The sequence below is a fragment of the Oncorhynchus kisutch genome, linkage group LG14 (genome assembly GCF_002021735.2).
Source record: "Oncorhynchus kisutch isolate 150728-3 linkage group LG14, Okis_V2, whole genome shotgun sequence".
NCBI classification, from domain to species: Eukaryota; Metazoa; Chordata; class Actinopteri; order Salmoniformes; family Salmonidae; genus Oncorhynchus; species Oncorhynchus kisutch.
In genome coordinates this window covers 59,850,281-59,870,741 of record NC_034187.2, presented here as the reverse complement: position 1 = coordinate 59,870,741, position 20,461 = coordinate 59,850,281, and the positions used below count along the sequence as shown (strand labels likewise).

The 20,461-nt window shown below is 45.8% G+C and overlaps 1 protein-coding gene across 5 annotated transcripts in view; it reads right to left on the bottom strand.

Annotated features, from left to right (window-relative positions):
* LOC109904440 (A-kinase anchor protein 9) overlaps positions 1 to 20,461 on the bottom strand; it is a 121,694-nt gene that overhangs the window by 3,658 nt on the left and 97,575 nt on the right. For 4 of the 5 annotated variants that reach the window (XM_031788669.1, XM_031788672.1, XM_031788670.1 and 1 more), the window contains 21 exons: positions 18,290 to 18,522; positions 17,838 to 17,957; positions 14,172 to 14,339; positions 13,197 to 13,301; positions 12,693 to 12,845; positions 9,119 to 9,205; positions 7,618 to 8,664; positions 7,280 to 7,420; positions 7,137 to 7,181; positions 6,846 to 6,986; positions 6,584 to 6,628; positions 5,747 to 6,469; positions 5,431 to 5,491; positions 4,955 to 5,076; positions 4,622 to 4,822; positions 3,586 to 3,753; positions 3,141 to 3,270; positions 2,661 to 2,874; positions 2,297 to 2,447; positions 1,769 to 2,125; positions 836 to 1,141 (listed from right to left, as the gene is read on the bottom strand). In XM_031788669.1, coding sequence (XP_031644529.1) covers positions 836 to 1,141; positions 1,769 to 2,125; positions 2,297 to 2,447; positions 2,661 to 2,874; positions 3,141 to 3,270; positions 3,586 to 3,753; positions 4,622 to 4,822; positions 4,955 to 5,076; positions 5,431 to 5,491; positions 5,747 to 6,469; positions 6,584 to 6,628; positions 6,846 to 6,986; positions 7,137 to 7,181; positions 7,280 to 7,420; positions 7,618 to 8,664; positions 9,119 to 9,205; positions 12,693 to 12,845; positions 13,197 to 13,301; positions 14,172 to 14,339; positions 17,838 to 17,957; positions 18,290 to 18,522 — 4,718 coding nt within the window. The remainder of the gene's footprint in view (positions 1 to 835; positions 1,142 to 1,768; positions 2,126 to 2,296; positions 2,448 to 2,660; positions 2,875 to 3,140; positions 3,271 to 3,585; positions 3,754 to 4,621; positions 4,823 to 4,954; positions 5,077 to 5,430; positions 5,492 to 5,746; positions 6,470 to 6,583; positions 6,629 to 6,845; positions 6,987 to 7,136; positions 7,182 to 7,279; positions 7,421 to 7,617; positions 8,665 to 9,118; positions 9,206 to 12,692; positions 12,846 to 13,196; positions 13,302 to 14,171; positions 14,340 to 17,837; positions 17,958 to 18,289; positions 18,523 to 20,461) is intronic. The other variant, XM_031788671.1, reaches the window with a different exon arrangement.

Sequence of the window (20,461 nt, the reverse complement as noted above, 5' to 3'; positions counted from 1 at the left end):
GTTGCTGAGCATAAAACAGCTCCACCTTAACATTACATGGACAAAGGTATGTGGACACCTGCTCGTCGAACATCTCATTCGCATTAATATGTAGTTGGTCCCACCTTTGCAGCCCTAGACCATTATTCCGACTTCACCAAACTTTACAGTCGGCACTATGCATTCGGGCAGGTAGCCTTCTGCTGGCATCCGCCAAACCCAGATTAGTCAGATGGTAAAGTGTGATTCATTACTCCAGAGAATGCGTTTCCACTGCTCCAGAGTCCAATGGCAGCGAGCTTTACACCACTCCAGCCGACGCTTGGCCTTGCGCATGGTGATCTTAGGCTTGTGTGCGGCTGCTTGGGCCATTTCATGAAGCTCCCGACGAACAGTTATTGTGCTGACGTTGCTTCCAGAGGCAGTTTGGAACTCGGTAGTGATTGTTGCAACCGAGGACAGATGATTACTGAGCTTTTCAGTAAGGTCATTCTACTGCCAATGATTGTATATGGATTGCATGGTGTGTGCTCGATTTTATACACCTGTCAGCAATGGGTGTGGCTGAAATAGCCGAATCAACTAATTTGAAGGGATGTCCACATACTCCTGTATAGTATAGTGTATAGTGTGATTATTTTATCATACATAGCCGGGTTCTAACAACAAGAGCTTAATAATCGCAATATATTGTAGTACCAATAGCTAAGAAAACAATACAATATTCCTATTGGATTTTTCTATAAAATTTCAATTGTATATGTATTTCAAAATTTCAATTGTACCATCTAATTCAAAAGCGCTGTATTTGGTTCATTCAAAGTGTATGAATGTAGGATATAGGAATGTGACCCACGTTTTGGTTATCAGGCTGCTGTTGCGTCCCGCTCCCGACCGTCTCCCCCCCTCTCATCTCTCCCAGCCGGACCACTTTCTCCTGCAGCATCTCCTTCTCTTGCTCCAGTCGCTTCCCCTGCTGCACCTCTCTCACCAGCTGCGCCATGGCATCCCGCGCCTGCTCCCCCAGGCTTTCCAGCTGGCCCCTTGCCTCACGAAGAGCCTCCTGGTCCTGGCATGACCTCTGAGCTGCCGAGGTCAGCTCCTGTTCCCGTCCCACAGCCTCCAGCTTCTGGGCCTCCACCTCGTCCAGCAGACTAACCACCTGAAGAGGGAATAAATAGGAGGTCACAGGATTTCGTGGGAATGCAGAAGTGGAGGTAACTATTGTTACTATAATAGTAATGCCTATGTAATGTTGTCATGACAATTTGAAGAAAGCAGATGCACCACCTGATAAGCCAATAGGGAGGCACAAATTAGTAGGGGTGCAGAATCACATGACATAACTGGTCATAATGCCAACCCAATATTTTCGCTAGCACTTTCTGTGAATCTCCTGTGTGCAGGGCATTGATAGCAGCCTGGCTGATGCGACCACACAGCGTGAAAGAGCTGTGACTCACTGGTCTGGACAGGAGGCCGTTTGTTAATACTCAGAAATTGTGCAGACTTGATTGGTTCTCTCATCCAGAAGAAAAATCCTGGGGGGTTGAGACTGCGTTGTTTGGATTTGAAAATACAACAGTTGTAATGGAAGGGGGCGGCGCTTGGGGGCCGTGTGTGGCTGTGGGTGTTTGAGTGAGAAAGACATGGTGAAGAACCAACCGGTAAAAGTACAGCCCCCTTCATTGCATCATAAGACCTATTGTAAGTAAACTAGTGTGAATGTACTTGTGTGTGTGTGTGTGTGTGTGCATCTGCTTCAGCTACAAACAAACAAACAGCCCACCTGAGCATGCTTCTTGTCCATCTCCCTCCGCAGTCCCTCCAGAAGAGCTTCGGATGACATCGCCCCTCCCACCACTTCATCCTCCCCACTCTCAGCCCCCTTCCTCTCTGGGCTTTCACTCCAGGATGAGCCGTGCTGGCGGAGCTCCTTCTCTCTCCCCAGGGCGCTACTCAGCTCCTGGGCCCGGGCTCGCTCTGACTCTAGTTGGATGTGGAGCTGCGAGGCCTGGGTCTGCAGTATGGAGCGCTCCTGTTCGGCCTGGACGGAAAGCTGGGAGGTGGACTGGCGCTCCTGGTCTAGGGCTGAGGTCAGCTGGGCTACGTGACTCTGCTGCTCCTCCAGGGCCAGTTTTAGATCCTGGAGGGAAGGGGTGTAAATACAAAGTGTGAAAAACACGAGTAGACCTACTCCAGTGACTAAGGTGAACACATCAGTAAAACACTGCATTTAAGTCAAACACACTAAAGTGAAGACATGTGAAATTACACTGGGACACCTGTCTACTACCTCCCCTAAAAACTGTCTTACCTCCAGCTCCTCGCTCTCCAGCTCCTCTTTCTTGTCAGATTTACACTTCTCCTTCTCGAAGGCCCACTGCATCTCTCTGGCCTTCTTCTGTTCGTCTGCCAGTCTGTCCGTCAGGGTGTCCACCTCAGCAGCCTTCTGTGACACCTCCGTTCTAGAAAAAAAGACACCGGTCTGGATCCATCCAACAGCAACTAGGAAGGGACACTAGATGTGTATGCAATACCAATGTTGGGAAGGTGAGTGTAAGTCGATGTTTGTTTCTGTACATCTCTAAATAGTCTTACCTGAGAATGTTTTGCTCTTTTATGTATCAAACTAAGACACTGATGGTGTGTGTTTGTGTGAGCGTGCATTAAAACCTTACCTGACTGTGTCCAGCTCCTTCAGGTGTTTTTGCTGGGCCTGGAGAGTGGTCTCCAGCTCTAGTTTGGTCTGGGACAGCTCTCCCTTCAGCTCCTCCAGCAGAGCCCTGTCAGCCTGCTGCAGTGTGGGGGGCTGCTGAACGCCACACAAACCAGCCTGAGGGGCTCCTCTCTCCCTCTGCTGCTCAACACCAGGCGACACACTGGGCTGAACACCTGAGTCGGACAAGCAGCCAGACAAAACAACATGCAAGACATTAGAATCAGCTGCTATTTCTCCTTTTTAGATTCATTAAATTGGTTGCATTGAGTTGAATAGCTGTGACCTCATCAAAGACAATTTACTATAGATATTACTCAATCAAAAAATCAATGAATTTATCCATCCAGCCCCCACACATTCATCCATCATCATCATCCATATGTGTCCTTACCACCCACCCACACAGCACGAGAAGCAATTGGAGGGCCAGACTACAGACCTTGATTGGATCTGCCAGGCTCCTGGGCTTGGATTTGTTGTAGCTGGACCCGGAGCTGCCGGACCTCTGTCAGCAAACTGCTTCTGTCTGCAGCCTGCAGCATCCCCATGGCATCCCTGTGATGGGCATCCTGTAGATTTACACACAGACACAGTTTAGCCTTGGAACTTAAAAACAATGCATATAACCACCAAGTTTTCCTACGAAGTGGAGAAATAGACCCTAGACTAAAACTGCTCTATATTTCTTAATTACCTGTTGGCTATATCCCACACTCCAGCTAGCTAATAGAGCTAATACCAAGATAAGCAGGTAATGTCTAAGGCTAACCTGAGTGTTAAGTGTTTGTTAGCTACCTGCTCAGCTAGCATGTGCTCCAGCTAGTTGAGGCTAATGCTAAGGTTAGCCAGAAGTTAAGCTAAAGTGTACATCGTTTTTCAGTAACCTGCTCAGCTAGCCTGTGCTCCAGATGGTTGAGGTGGATGACACGGTCGCTAGTGTCCAGCTGGTCCAGACGGGCATAGAGGGTGCTCTTCAGCACACTCCGCTCCCTCACAAACACCTGCTGCACTGCCCCCAGCAGCTCTCCTCGCCAGTCCGCACTACCTGGAGTCTGAACATACACAAGCACATAGACATGCATATTTACAGACAATGAGGGGGAAAAAGTGTTTCTGAAGGCTTAATTAAGCCTTAAAAGCTGTGTTTCACTGAACCCATCAAAGTCTTAGCCCTGTCTAAGCCAGGGGAGGGGGGGGGGGGTTCTACTAAGCTTTATGGAATTGTTTTAAGAAGGTCATACCAAGGATAATTTAGCTATTTTATTTTGAATTTTAAGACCCCTTGAAGTACCAAAAAAAGTATTTTATGAAAATATTTATTTGGCCTTACTGCTATTAGCCCAGACAAACGCATTGAGTAACAGATTCACTAATCTTCCAAAGGGTCTATCCTAGATCTCAAAGATATAAGAAAGATCAGGAAACATTTGTTATATATACATACATGTTTTTTATTTATTTATTACATGTATTTAACCTCTTATTTTTGTCACTAAAGTGTCTCCATATATATTTCCACAATTATTTTTCGACTGGGACCTTCAGACGAGTCTTGTGAGGCCTGTGTGTTTCCTAGAGCCCAAACTCTTCGGACGCTACAGACAGAAGTTGGTAGATCAGCTGTACCAACTTCAGACGAGTCCCAAGATGCTTGTGGGGGTCGTAGAGCATAATGTCTCATGGTCTGACATACACCACTCTAGCTTTGTCACCTTTCATGCAGATGCAGAAGTGCGACAAATATCTCTAACTTAATCTGATGTTTTCGGGGGGATTTATTATGCTAATTCGATTTTAACAGGGACACAGACATCAACCTTGGGAGTTAAACTGAGACCAACAAAACCCCTACGGTATTTAAGTGAGGCTACTAGTACAAAGTATCCACGCTACACAGTACAGATGCTACCAGTACTGTACCTGTGTTTCCCTGCTGTGTGTCTGCATCTGGGCAATGAGGGCCTTGAGGGACTCCACAGTGGCCAGCAAGGCCCCTCTCTCTTTGGGCCAGCCCTGAGCATGGTGGATCAGGCTGGCTGGGTCAGCCTCGCCCTCTGGGATTGGCAGCTCCGACAGGGATAGCACCTGCATACCCTCCTGGTGCACCTCGCGGAGCAGGTTCTGGAGGGGACACATGTACAGAGATACATCTTATAAACATTAAACCATGTGCAAACTAGACATCTACACCAATACACAGATTGGTATACAAAGACATGCTTAACTTTACATTTCCAAATGCAGTTCTTGTACCTTAATTCTGTCAGGCAGGGCTTCGTCTGTCTCTATCCTGGCTCCCTCTGGCGTGGTCCTGAACTCCTGCTGCAGATTAGGCAGGTCATAACCTGTCCGCTGACTCCATTCAGAACTGCTGTCTGCAATAGGGTACACACAAGGTTAACATTGCATACCAATGGAAGCAAAAAACTCTTTCTTTGAATAGGCATGAAAAATAACATTTTCTCAAATCATGCAAAGCATCCTTCGTCAAACACTAGCAAACATATGCATCAACTCAAAAGACACACACCATGACTCGTAAAATGATGTGTTTGTTGATAATGTATTGTATACATATTTATGCATTGATTGTGAAGGTGTTATATTGCCTAAGGTATTGCGATTACTAGGGAAAGCATGCAACCTCTTGAGAGACACTTGGCATAGCATTGAATACAGAGGCTCACATTTGGCATGGAGGTGCAATGTGTGACACTACAACAACTTACCACTGGTGTAGCCGTCTTTAAATTGCAATCCTGCGGGACGCTCTGGTCTCGATGAGGGGGCCTGGAGGGCATGAAACCAGGTCAGAACACAGAAGAGTTTGAGTTCCTTTCCCTCCCCACTCCCCCATAAAAATGTCAAGCTCATCATCTCGGTCATGTTTATTAAGCACCACATGAAAGAAAACAGACCGAAACCGGGTTCTGCGACAGAAAACGAAAACAAGCTTCCGGGTAGACTTTTGTTCTGTTACTCACTTCTGTTTTGTGCCTAATGAACACAACTCAGGTCTGCTGAGATGTCACCCAATGAACTCACCTCATGAGAGCGTTGCAGCTTCTCGATGACGGTCTTGAGAGCCCTACACTCCTCCTCCAGCACCTGAGCATCCTTCTTCAGGGCCTCGCTCTCTGCGATGTGCCGGGCCTCCATGTCCAGGATCTCCGCCGCGTGCAGCTCCTGCATCTGTACGACCTTCTCCTGGTACTCCCCGATCATCTCCTCCACCTCTTCCTCTGACACAGACCTGGGCTGGTCAGATGTCTGGGAGGAAAAGGTCTCCGTCTGGGTGCCAGCATCTGTACGAGGCAGACGTTGAGATACATTAAGACCAAACGATTTGTCGGAGGACGTTTGGTTCTCCGCGGCAGATATCTTCCTGGAGAGCGATGGTTTGTCTTTGGCAGTGGCGGACATTTTTCCCTTGGCTCCATGGCGGTGGTCTTGCGATTTGACTCCTTTCTTTTTCGGATTGGAGGCTGGTACCGGCTGCTGCTGCTGGGGTGAGGGAGACTGAGATGGTGCTAGTGGGAATAGTGGTGACGGTGACTCTGTGGTTTTCGCCAAGGCTATTCTGAGCTGTTGGAGCTCTTCTTGAAGCTGTGCAATGGACAGGTCACGGACTTGGAGTTCGTTCTGGAGTTTATCGCTGCACTCCCTGAAGCTGTTCAGGTGTTCTTTGGTAGCAGCTGCCTCTTCTCGGACCTCCTGGAGCTCTTGGAGAAGTTTAGACGAGGTGGCACTGTCACCTTCCGATGAGGCCTGTAAAGTTCGGAGACACCAACATCGATACAGAAGTGAAGATATGCCAATAGATATTTTTCCATATTGTTGACTAAAGTTGGAATATTCTTCCATGCAGCAATATACACTTACCCGGTGGAGTTCTCCCTTGAGATGTGCTATGGTCATCTCTCTCTCCTTCGGTACAAAAAAAATATTGAAATGGTCGGATTGGTTAATCACTGAAAAGACTACAAACATACAACTTCCCATTTGATCAACATTTTTAAATGTACAGTTATCCACACAAAATGGACAGTTAATAAAATTGACAATTGAGTTTGGCACCCGAAGACTGCGACTCCCATAGTTCTTTGCTCTGCTGAACACTGGTTGATTGGGACTGTGTTCATACCTGTAGCAGCTCCTGTAGTTTGTCACAGCGTTCCCTGTAGCTGCTGAGCTCCTCTTTGGTGGCAGCGGCCTCCTCTTTGACCTCCTTCAGCTGCCGATGGAGCTCAGACACCTTGGCCTCACCGCCTCCCAATGACACCTGCTGTCAAAGGTAGAATTTGGATTTCAAGACAATGAATTTAAGGGAATGTCAAGAACAAGAAAGTATCGCAGTACTTTAGCAACACTGAGGCAGTAGAATTGTATTGTGTCTGTGCCTATGGTAAACAGAGGAACTCCCTTTGTTTCTTACCCTTTGAAGGTCTTCTTGAAGCTTTGCTATTGCAACCTCTTTTGCCTAAAAAAGGAAAATATGTGATAATTGTAACTCCCTTTCAAGCAACAAGTTGAATAGAGCACTAATCAAACATGGGAGTTGAGTGTGATATTACATACCTTGAGCTCCTGCTGGAGTTTATTGCTGTTCTCCCTGTAACTGCTGAGCTGTGCTTTGGTGGCTGAAGCCTCGTCTTTGACCTCCTGTAGTTCCTGTATCATCCCAGATACAGCCGGCTCGTTTTCTCCAGAAGATGGAGTCTGGTTCAGAGTTCAAAGAGATAGCAGCTTGTCAGCAATTAAACTGTGAAAAACATTACAGGCAGTGTACGCTACAGGTAATCCACTCATCGATGGGAAGTACTACAGGCTAACTCTAACACCTAAAAAGTGAATTTATAGGAGGCAGTGCAGGCTAGAGCTAACTTAACTTATTGCCTATGGGAGATAAGTCCTACCTCTTCGGCCAGAAACGTTCTCTGGTATCCACCAGGCTTGGTCGTCCTCATCTGATTGAGCAAATCCATGAGCATGACCAGCCTCTTCTCGTACTCCAACACCTCCTCCTCGGAACTGGAGAGCAGCTGCTTCTGCAGCTCCTGGTCCTTCTGTATGCCACTCAGTCCCACCTCCAGCTCGCGGAGCTTCTCCGTCAGGAGGACCACCTTCCCCGTGGGGCTCTGTTTGGCTCCTTGGATCTCCGCTGCTCGGGATGTTCCTGCAAACCCAAAGTCCGGTACCTCCATCTGTCCCTGGGGATCCTGGTGGCCGAATTCTTTGGTTCTCTGGCCCTTGGACTCCTGCGATTGATGCAACTGTTGCTGGATGGCGCCCAGTTGGGCCTGGCTGACAAGCGCGGCCGCCACCCTCTCCCTCAGCTTGTCCTCCAGATCCTGGACCTTGCGCTGGAGCTCGTCGGCGTCCTCCTGGGTACGCTCCACCAGGAACCGGCAGCGGATCAGTTCAGAATCTCTTTCTCTGACACAGGCTTCAAGTTCCTGGACGCGGAGGCTCAGCTCCTCCAACCTGGAGGTGGCGCTCTGCTCCAGCGCCTGGATCTGAGCCTGCACCACCAAGAATTCTGCAGTCTTCTCCGTGAGGGCATCTTGCAGCTCCATCGCGGTGTCGTCCGACTGCTCCTTTTCCGATTCGGCTAATGCTAGCCTGCTCTCCTGCAAGCACCGGTACCTCTCCAGGAGCATGCATTGCTCTGCTTTGATGGTGTCCAGCTCTTGGGTGGCCAGGTCCATCTTTTGCTTCATTTCGTCGTACTCCTCCTTGCTGGGACCTCCGACCTGGCTCTCCAACTGGCCCTTGAGCTCCTCGTCCGTCTCTGAGGATTGCTTCCGCTCGATGTTGGCTAGCTCCTCCTGGAGCTTGTCGATGACGGCGTTTAGCTGCTCCAGCTCCTCCTCGCTGTTCTTCTTCAGGCGCTGCTGCTCGCTCCGCATGCACTCCACCTGGGACTCCAGCTCCCACAGTAGTTCATCCCTCGCATTGATTTCCTGAAGGGAAGGATGGAGCAGCGAATGTAGGTATAAGGACGAAGATGTGGAGGAAAAAGACTGGCTCATGCTTTCTGGTAAACCTCTGAGAGAGTTGTGCCACGGGAAGATAGTTAATATTGATAACATTTTTTTGTGATATATTATCTATGGTTGAAACTCAATCAGGTAACAACGGTACTTCAGGAACAAATTCTGATTTGTTGGACATTTCTAGGGTGTTCCAAGTGTTCTCAGCTGTTTAGTAAGCCAACATAAAAACCATATATCACAAGACAACAGAGCATGGGAACTTATCAAAACCTAAAATGGTAGGTTAAGTCAAAACAAAAATAAAAAATAAAATAAACGGCTGTCACACAACACACACACTGATCCACTATCACAGAGATATACATATACGTGGACAGAATATCAAATGGTCTGTCTGTAACATATATGTATATGGGGTTACCTTGTTATCAGGGGCTGATTCCGTGTGTTGAAGCTTAGCCATCTGCTCATTAAGAAGGGCTATTTCCCTGTCCTTCTCCTCCATCACCTTCAAAAATGTATCATATGTTCAGAGATTATAATCTGCTGGCTTTCAACACACAAAAAAAATCACCCTTAATAAACTGGGACTAAGACAATAGGGAAGGAACATTTATGGGGGATTTGTTTATCTTTAGGGTGGGGATACTACCTATCACTACTACCATATTAGCCTAACAGGTCCCACATTTGTTGCTTTGGCTAATGTGGCTTTGTTTAGCAGATGGAAACCACGTGTCAACCTTGTTGGATTAAGGATTACCTATAGTAAATGTTAGCCTTTTTCGTGGCTATTTGTTGTGTTGTGTTACCTGGTTGCTGCTAGTCTAACTGTCTGGCATATCTAAATGTTAGCCTAGCTGTGGCTAAGCTGTCAACATGCTATCCTAGCGTTGTGGCCCAGGCTACCTACATGCTAGCCTAGCGTAGTGGCCCAGGCTGCCTACATACTAGCTTGGTTATGTGGTGGCTAAGGCTACCTACATGCTAACCTAGCTGTGTGGGTGGCTAAGGCTACCTACATGCTAACCTAGCTGTGTGGGCGGCTAAGGCTACCTACATGCTAGCTTAGCTGTGTGGGTGGCTAAGGCTACCTACATGCTAGCTTAGCTGTGTGGGGGGCTAAGGCTACCTACCTACAGTGGGGCAAAAAAGTATTTAGTCAGCCACCAATTGTGCAAATTCTCCCACTTAAAAAGATGAGAGGCCTGTAATTTTCATCATATGTACACTTCAACTATGACAGACAAAACGAGGGAAAAAAATCCAGAAAATCACATTGTATGATTTTTTATGATTTTTTTTTGCAAATAATGGTGGAAAATAAGCATTTGGTCAATAACAAAAGTTTATCTCAATACCTTGTTATATACCCTTTGTTGGCAATGACAGAGGTCAAACGTTTTCTGTAAGTCTTCACAAGGTTTTTACACACTGTTGCTGGTATTTTGGCCCATTCCTCCATGCAGATCTCCTCTAGAGCAGTGATGTTTTAGGGCTGTTGCTGGGCAACACAGACTTTCAACTCCCTCCAAAGATTTTCTATGGGGTTGAGATCTGGAGACTGGCTAGGCCACTCCAGGACCTTGAAATGCTTCTTACGAAGCCACTCCTTCGTTGCCTGGGTGGTGTGTTTGGGATCATTGTCATGCTGAAAGACCCAGCCACGTTTTATCTTCATTGCCCTTGCCCCATTCATTCTTTCCTTTCCACGGATCAGTCTTCCTGGTCCCTTTGCAGAAAAACAGCCCCAAAGCATGATGTTTCCACCGCCCATGCTTCACAGTAGGTATGGTGTTCTTTGGATGCAACTCAGCATTCTTTGTCCTCCAAACACGACGAGTTGAGTTTTTACCAAAAAGTTATATTTTGGTTTCATCTGACCATATGACATTCTCCCAATCTTCTTCTGGATCATCCAAATGCTCTCTAGCAAACTTCAGACGGGCCTGGACATGTACTGGCTTAAGCAGGGGGACACGTCTGGCACTGCAGGATTTGAGTCCCTGGCAGCGTAGTGTGTTACTGATGGTAGGCTTTGTTACTTTGGTCCCAGCTCTCTGCAGGTCATTCACTAGGTCCCCCCGTGTGGTTCTGGGATTTTTGCTCACCGTTCTTCTGATCATTTTGACCCCATGGGGTGAGATCTTGCGTGGAGCCCCAGATCGAGGGAGCTTATCAGTGGTCTTGTACGTCTTCCATTTCCTAATAATTGCTCCCACAGTTGATTTCTTCAAACCAAGCTGCTTACCTATTGCAGATTCAGTCTTCCCAGCCTGGTGCAGGTCCACAATTTTGTTTCTGGTGTCCTTTGACAGCTCTTTGGTCTTGGCCATAGTGGAGTTTGGAGTGTGACTGTTTGAGGTTGTGGACAGGTGTCTTTTATACTGATAACAAGTTCAAACAGGTGCCATTAATACAGGTAACGAGTGGAGGACAGAGGAGCCTCTTAAAGAAGAAGTTACAGGTCTGTGAGAGCCAGAAATCTTGCTTGTTTGTAGGTGACCAAATACTTATTTTCCACCACAATTTGCAAATAAATTCATTAAAAATCCTACAATGTGATTTTCTGGATTTTTTTTACTCATTTTGTCTGTCATAGTTGAAGTGTACCTATGATGAAAATTACAGGCCTCTCTCATCTTTTTAAGTTGGAGAACTTGCACAATTTGTGGCTGACTATATACTTTTTTGCCCCACTGTACATGCTATCCTAGCTGTGTGGGGGGCTAAGGCTACCTGCATGCTAGCCTAGCTGTGTGGGGGGCTAAGGCTACCTACAGTTGAAGTTGGAAGTTTACATACACTAAGGTTGGAGTCATTAACACTTGTTTTTCAACCACTCCACAAATTTCTTGTTAACAAACTATAGTTTTGGCAAGTCGGTTAGAACATCTACTTTGTGCATGACACAAGTTATTTTTCCAACAATTGTTTACAGACAGATTACTTCATTTATAATTCACTGTATCACAATTCCAGTGGGCCAGAAGTTTACATACACTAAGTTGACTGTGCCTTCAAACAGCTTGGAAAATTCCAGAAAATAATGTCATGGCTGTAGAAGCTTCTGATACTCGAATTGACATCAATAGAGTCAATTGGAGGTGAACCCGTGGATGTATTTCAAGGCCTACCTTCAAACTGAGTGCCTCTTTGCTTGACATTATGAGAAAATCAAAATAAATCAGCCAAGAAGAAAACATCTTAGAAACAAAATTGTAGACCTCCACAAGTCTGGTTCATCCTTGGGAGAAATTTCCAAACGCCTGAAGTATCACGTTCATCTGTACAAACAATAGTATGCAAGTATAAACAGCATGGGACCACGCAGCTGTCATACCGCTCAGGAAGGAGACGCGTTCTGTCTCCTAGAAATTAATGTACTTTGGTGTGAAAATTGCAAATCAATCCCAGAACAACAGCAAAGGACCTTGTGAAGATGCTGGAAGAAACAGGTACATAAGTATCTATCCCACAGTAAAATATCAACATCACCTGAAAGGCCGCTCAGCAAGGAAAAAGCCACTGCTCCAAAACCGCCATAAAAGAGGCAGACTACGGTTTTCAACTGCACATGGGGACAAAAAAAACGTACCTTTTGGAGAAATGTCCTCTGGTCTGATGAAACAAATATAACTATTTGGCCATATTGACCATCGTTATGTTTGGAGGTAAAAAAAGCCGAAGAACACCATCCCAAACGTGAAGCATGGGGGTGGCAGCATCATGTTGTGGGGGTGCTTTGCTGCAGGAGGGACTGATGCACTTCACAAAATAGATGGCATCATGAGGTAGGAAAAGTATGTGGATATATTGAAGCAACATCTCAAGACATCGGTCAGGAAGTTAAAGCTTGGTCGCAAATGGGTCTTCTAAATGGACAATGACCCCAAGCATACTTCCAAAGTTGTGGCCATTTTGTTTTTGGCTAAGGTGTATGTAAACTTCCAACTTCAACTGTACATGCTAGCCTAGCTGTGTTGGCCGATTACCTGGAGCAGGTGGTCCTTGGTCTCCAGGTCTTTCTGCTGGGTGCTCAGCTCCTTCCTCTGGATCTCCAGCTGCATGTCGAGCTGCTGCACCTCATCACTCTTGTTCTCCAGCTCCTCCCGGAACTGCTCCAGCTGCTCCTCCAGGTTACTGATCTGGAAGGGAGGAGGGGAAAGGGGGGAGTCAAGCTGGAGTGTTGTGTGTTCTTATCCATCTAACTGAGGACCAGGGCATCGACACATGAACAGGGGACTTGAAATCTAAGTGGGACCTGTCTTGTGTCCATCATTGGCTATTGTAGGAGCGTGATTTGAGGCGAAGTGAAAGATGGCGGGCAAAGGGTTGCAACAAGTAGAGGAATGGTCTAACTTATGTAAATCGTCAGGGGAGGTGATAACCAATTAAGGTTTTCGCTGGCTAGCTTTGACACAGTGCTGGACTGGCTACTTAGAAATTCCCTTCCAAACATGTGAAAGAAAGAAACCCCCATAAGAACAATACATTACCTCTTTCTCTTTCCTGTCCAGAGCCTCTCTTTCAGTCTGTAGCTGAGCCTCCAGTGATGAGTCCCCAAGCTCACAAACAGACACATCCTGCCTCTTATCATCCACCTGAAACAGACATGCATGCAAGCAACGAGCACACACAATACGTTATTATTTAGCGACCAGTCATGCGCGACGCATGCACACACAAGCAAACATACACACATCACACGCAATATTATATACAAGCATACACACAAATATCAGGATAGCCACACACACACAGCCATACATCATATACAGTATCTGTGATGTCATGCACTTAATCAGCTGGGCAGTAGCAAGGTATGGGGACATTTCTTTCACTGCTCTGTTTCAGCCTGCCAACAGTGATATTGGTTTCAAAACTCATTACTATGGGCACACACATTCTCAGCCATGATGTCGGGTATGCAGGTACACTCAGTCTCCTTTATCAATGCACACATACACCCATATATATGCAAATATAGCTTCACGCTGTCACTCACACTCTACCAGAACACACACTCATTCTGACACTAACATGCACACGCACTCCATTCTCTCTATCACACACGTTATGTTCTTCTATCCTCGTGCGGACTTAAAATGTATTTCCATTGAAAATCCTATCCCTAATAGTAACCCTAACCACTAAGCTTAAAATAGCCTTTGTCCTCATGGGGAATTTTCCTTGTTTTACTATCCTTCTGGTGACTGAGATTTTAGGCCCCCACTGGGAAAATAGAACCACCCCACCCCCCCCAACACACACAAACACACTCCCTCTGGGGAGCAATCTTGGCAGTCGCTAGTCTTAACACAGCATCACCAACAGCAGTGGCGGGAAGGAGTGGGGGAACTGTCTCTTTCTCTCTCTCCCCACTCCTTTCTCTACTTGTTGTTCTCTCAGTCTCTATCCCACTTCATCCATCCCCCCCCTTCCTCTCCACCCATCTCTCTTTTCTCTCTCACCATCTCGGTGCTGGCCAGCAGCGCCTGCTCCAGCTCGCGGATGCGACCCTCCAGCTTGTCAATCTCCTCGTTGCGCTCGCCCACCTCGCGCTGCAGCTGCTCGGACGCCAGCAGCAGCTCGCTGCACCAGTCCGCCTTCTCCCTCAGCTGCTGGGTCAGCTGGTCCACCTGCGAGAGGAGAGGGATGAGGAGGAGGAGAAAGGAAAGGGAGGGAAAGAGGGGTTTCAGTGTGGATCGTATAGTCTGTAGCTTCAGTGTATCACTGTGGCTAGCTAGTAGTAACAACACAGTAGCTGGGAGGTCAGCTGATCCACCTGCCATTTTGAAGAGAGGGGGAAAAGAGAGGAGGTAGTAGGGCTGGGAATTGCCAGGAACGTCATGGTACGATATTATCACGATACTTAGGTGCTGTTGCGATTGTCATGATTTTATATGTATTGCGATTCGATACTGCGATTTTATTGCAATTTTATGTTCCAAACATATTGCTCACTAAATGTCAGCTGCAGAGAGGCAGAGAGCATTAGGAAATTAGTTTTGATGAGTCATGGAAATAAAAGTGCTGGAAACATGTTGGCTCACGCTATAAGATTAAACATACCAGAGTTTTGGTATAGGTACAGCCGGCCAGCACCAGCTAATGCTACATAGCAAAAAATGTGTTTTTTTTTACTAATCGATACTTAGGGTCAAAGTATCGATAAAATATTGCCCCCCCCCCCCAAAAAAAAACTGCGATATGTAACTATAAATTTTCCCCCCATCACTAGGGGCTAGAGGGAAAGAGGATAATGTAAACAGGAGCAATATTATGAGGTCAGATGATCCTCACCTGCTATATGGTAGGGAAAGGGAGATGAATAGGGGAAAGAGGGAGATGAATAGGGAAAGAGGGAGAAAGGGGGGAAGAGGGAGGTTGAGTGCAGCTAATGATATTTAATGGAAGGTCCTTTTCAATGACGCTAGCACCACTAATCGCTGGGATCCACCTGCTATGGTAGACAGAGGAATATTCAACAGGACGAAAAGGAGAAAGAGAGCAGAGGAAGGGAAAGAGGGGGGCTCTAATGTGGTTTGCAATGACAGGCTGCTACCATGCAACTGATGGAGTTTTGTTAATAGAGAGGCTGTTTCAATGCAACTAATAGCAATACCTGGGAGGTCAGCTGATCCACCTGCCATGGGAGAGAAGCAAAGAGGAAGAGGAGGAAAAAGGGAGAGAGAATGGCCTTTAATGAGCATAGCAGTGACTAATAGGAGAAGGTGATGGGAGAAGGAATGGTTCTATGATTCTGATAGCAGAGAAAGGCTGCTGTGATATTGTCAACTGCATATAGCTTAGCGAAAACAAGCCCTTACAGTATCAATAATGGTGTTTAAATAATTCTGATCATTCTGAGTTACTTGTAGTGACACATTTCCACAACACATGCCACTATAATACAGTTAAAGACTGAACACAAACAACAGTATGGTAACAAATGTAAAACACAGCTGATGGCAACAGCAAGGAGAGCCACTGCCAAAGCATGCCAAAGAGATGTGGAGCTATGATGATGCTAATGACTTTTAGCAGAAACCAGCCACAACAACTCGGTTGACGTACAGTAAACCAGAGAGAAGCAGTATATCACAGCTGTTATGATAGCAGATGCAATTATAATGCAAAGACAGACCTCCATGGTCCAGATGATGATGCTCAGCAGAAATATCCTAATGTAATATCTAATTACATTTACTAGCTACAACATGGTGCGAGAGTAAATACAACCTCTCCATGGACACTGCTTTTTTTGAAAGATAAAAAAATATATTAAGTGTTTAGGACAAGACCACTGTTAAAACCATTAATGTTCAATAAAATGTTCCATAAAAAAACCTAGAATACTAGTTGTACAAAACGCATTACAAATCACACAATACCCACAGCCCCCTCAGTTAATAAACAAATCACCATGGCGATGATTGACAAATCAGCCCTCACCCCAAAAAAGCACATCAAAAATCACATCCAGCATATAAACTCAGCAAAAAAAGAACCGTTCTCTCACTATCAACTGCGTTTATTTTCAGCAAGCTTACCATGTGTAAATATTTGTATAAACATAAGATTCAACAACAGACATAAACTGAACAAGCTCCACAGACGTGACTAACATAAATGGATTAATGTGTCCCTGAACAAAGGGGAGGGGTCAAAAGTAACAGTCAGTATCTGGTGTGGCCACCAGCTGCATTTAGTACTGCAGTGCATCTCCTCCTCGTGGACTGCACCAGATTTGCAAGTTCTTGCTGTAAGATGTTACCCCACTCTTCCAAGGCACCTGCAAGTTACCGGGCATTTCTGGGGTGAATGGCCCTAGCCCTCACCAACAAGTCTCAGACGTGTTCAATGGGATTGAGATCTGGGCTCTTTGCTGGCCATGGCAGAACACTCACCGAACGGGCAGTATGGCTGGTGGCATTGTCATGCTGGAGGGTCATGTCAGGATGAGCCTGCAGGAAGGGTACCACATGAGGGAGGATGCCTTACTTATAACGTACATCGTTGAGATGACAACAAGAATGACAACAAGCTCAGTCCGATGATGCTGTGACACACCACCCCAGACCATGACGGACCCTCCACCTCCAAATCGATCCCGCTCCAGAGTATAGGCTTCGGTGTAACGCTCATTCCTTTGACGATAAACGCGAATCCGACCATCACCCCTGGTGAGACAAAACCGCGACTCGTCAGTGAAGAGAACTTTGTGCCAGTCCTGTCTGGTCCAGCGACGGCGGGTTTGTGCCCATATGCAATGTTGTTTGCCAGTGATGTCTGGTGAGGACCTGCCTTACAACAGGCCTACAAACACTCAGTCCAGCCTCTCTCAGCCTATTGCGGACAGTCTGAGCACTGATGGAGGGATTGTGCGTTCCTGGTGTAACTCGGCAGCTGTTGTTGTGCAGGTGTTGTTACACGTGGTCTACCACTGCGAGGACGATCAGCTGTCCGTCCTGTCTCCCTGTAGCGCTGTCTTAGGCGTCTCATAGTACAGATATTGCAATTTATTGCCCTGGCCACATCTGCAATCCTCATTCCTCCTTGCAGAATGCCTAAGGCACATTCACGCAGATGAGCAGGGACCCTCGGCATCTTTCTTTTGGTGCTTTTCAGAGTCAGTAGAAATGCCTCTTTAGTGTCCTAAGTTTCCATAAATGTGACTTTAATTTCCTACCATCTGTAAGCTGTTAGTGTCTTACCGACCGTTCCACAGGTGCATGTTCATTAATTGTTTATTGTTAATTGAACAAGCATGGGAAACAGTGTTCAAACCCTTTACAATTAAGATCTGTGAAGTTATTTGGATTTTTACGAATTTTCTTTGAAAGACAGGGTCCTGAAAAAGGGAGGGTTATTTTTTTTGCTGAGTTTATGTCCATTATCCTTCAGTTCCAGTTTGACTAGTCTGGGATCATATTTGGGTAACCACAGGCAATTCTACCTCCCCACTGTCCTGGCTGACACTGAGCCCTCATGTACAGAGCAACAACAGTACATTTTTACAAGACGAGCATATACATTACTGCCTTTCCCATTGTGAGGGAACAAAAGGAGGGAGAAACTGCCTGTGGGGTCCAACAGGGCTCAATGCCGGGGCTATTGCGGAACTGAACTGTTACCTCTCTGCTTCTTTGCTCAGAGCCGGGCTGCAGCTTCTGGCTGTTCTTCAGCTGCTGCTCCAGATTCAAGATCTCCTGCTGGAAGACGTCCCTCTCGTGTTCCCGGTCAACGGCCTGCTCCTGGGGTTCAGAGATGAAGACAAAGCCTTTAAAGGAGAGTTGCTATGGGAAATACCCATTACATATCAAATTAAATTATATATACATTGAATCAGAAATACATGGATGATGAATAAATGATGGATCAAGTGTAGTGCTTTATGCACTGCCTAACCCCCAATAACCAAAGTGCACATTCATATAACATTCATGTAAATCTGTATTCTTTTAAACGATAGACTTCCTATGGTCCTCCCCCATCCACCCCATTCATCCATCTCTCCCATCTCTATCCATATCCATCCGTACAGCCATGCATCCATCCTCCCCATTCCCTCCCCTCTATTTCTTACATCCAGGAACCTCCGATTCTTCTCCAGTTGTTTCTCCAGAGCCTGGATCTGCTGCAGCAGGTCACCGCTCTCAGTCTTGCGGGCATGCTCCAGCTCGATGACCCGGTTGATCTGCTCCTCCAGCTCAGCCTCCAGTGTTTTCACCTGGTGCAGAAGGTCCAGGCTCTCCTTCTCCGCCTGCCGCTGCACCTCTACCTTCTCAGCCATCAGCTTCTCTGTCTCCTCCAGGAGGTCTGGGGTGAAGGGAGAGAGGGACGGAAGGAAGGCGTCACATAAGGTGGCTTTGGAGGGGAGGAGTCAATGATTTTGGACATACAGGTTTGATTCCAGCAATGAACAGGACAGGATGCTGAGATGGAGTTGTTGTGGACTGTCAATAATCTGAAAATCAGTTACAGGCCTGTCAGCCTTAAGATTCGTTTCAAATCTAAGTATATTTAGCTGTTTTTGTCTCAGAACTTCTAAACTTGTGTTTTACGCATTTTAACAGCATTACAGTATTGAGATGGCTGCTTTCAGCAAAATGTCACCAATACAGTCCTCCATTTCAGAATCATGTAGCTACTGTATATAACAGACAATCTCACACCCAGTATCTTCCCAACATATCCCTTTAGTAACCCACTGCCATCATTTAACCAACATTGAACCTACCAACATCGCTTCCCCCCAGAGAAGATCGAACCCCATTGTATTAGTACAACAGATAAAAAGGTAAGAGAGTGCAAACCACAGACCAACGACGTAGACAGTGCTGTGATGGTGCAATATCCATGCCCCATATGCAGTTGCAGGCAAGGGGTGGGACAAATTCCTAATTGAGCAATCATCTTACTCCAAAGGTAGCAGATATTGTCACGATGTTAGCATGGACAATGTGAAGTAAGGTTAGGGTGAGCTAAACTCTTCTGAACATTTACATCAAGGGATTTTAATTTAGGAGCAAAGATGATTGCCAAAAAAGAAATACTTATGCTTACAGTACCAATGTCTCAAAATACAGTTCATCAGATTCCTTCAATCGTGCTCAATCATAAATAAAATGAGAATGTTCACGCTGACCCATAAGACATTAACATGACAAACCATGATATAGAAAAGGGAATCAAAAGAAAAAGCGTAAGCAAGGGTTAGTGATTGAGTGAGTGAGCTCATAGCAAGCAAGCTCCAAGCTTTTTTTGTGAGTTGCTGATTCTGGCGTTAAAAAAAAATACAGTACCAGTCAAATGTTTGGACACACCTACTCGTTCAAGGGTTTTCTTTATTTTTTGATATTTTCTACATTGTAGAATAATAGTGAAGACATCAACACTATGAAATAACACATATTGAATTGTTATGGGATTTTTATGAATAATGGCTAAATGATGTATACATTTAACATAGAACTATAACTAAAGAGAATACTACCCTGTCACTGTATGAATCTTATTATAATCGTAACACCGAATATAATGTGTGTAGTTTTAGTCAAGAATTAGAACAAGGACTTTCTGTTCCTTGTTAGAAACTAATGGAGCTACCGTCAGACCGGCTGGAATACTGTGTTCCTTACAGGACATTCTGTCCCCACCCAGGGAGGGGAGAGACCTTGGGCTTGTAGTAGATTGTTTAACAGGTGGCAGACAATTTGTGAGTAGGAGAAGACTTGTGAACTATATTGCCCTTATGTCTGAGAGGGACATTTATGACGAAATGTGAGGTATATAGACCAATGTACCGGAAATGATAGGGAGAACATTCCCGTGAATAAACATTTAACTATTGTACTATTGTAGACTGGGCCTCTGTCTGTCTTCATTTCTATCAGTATCCTACAAATCCTGATCAAGCAGACTGGTTAATGAACACGAGAACTAAATTCTCCTGACAGGAATCGTGTCTTGTTAAAAGTTAATATGTGGAATTTCTTTCCTTAATGCGCTTGAGTCAATCAGTTGTGTTGTGACAAGGTAGGGAGGTATACAGAAGATAGCCCTATTTGGTAAAATAACAAGTACATATTATGGCAAGAACAGCTCAAATAAGCAATGAGAAATGACAGTACATCATTACTTTAAGACATGAAGGTCAGTCAATACGGAAAATTTCAATAACTTTGTGCTGTCGCAAGAAACATCAAGCACTATGATGAAACTGGCTCTCATGAAGACTGCCACAGGAAAGGAAGAC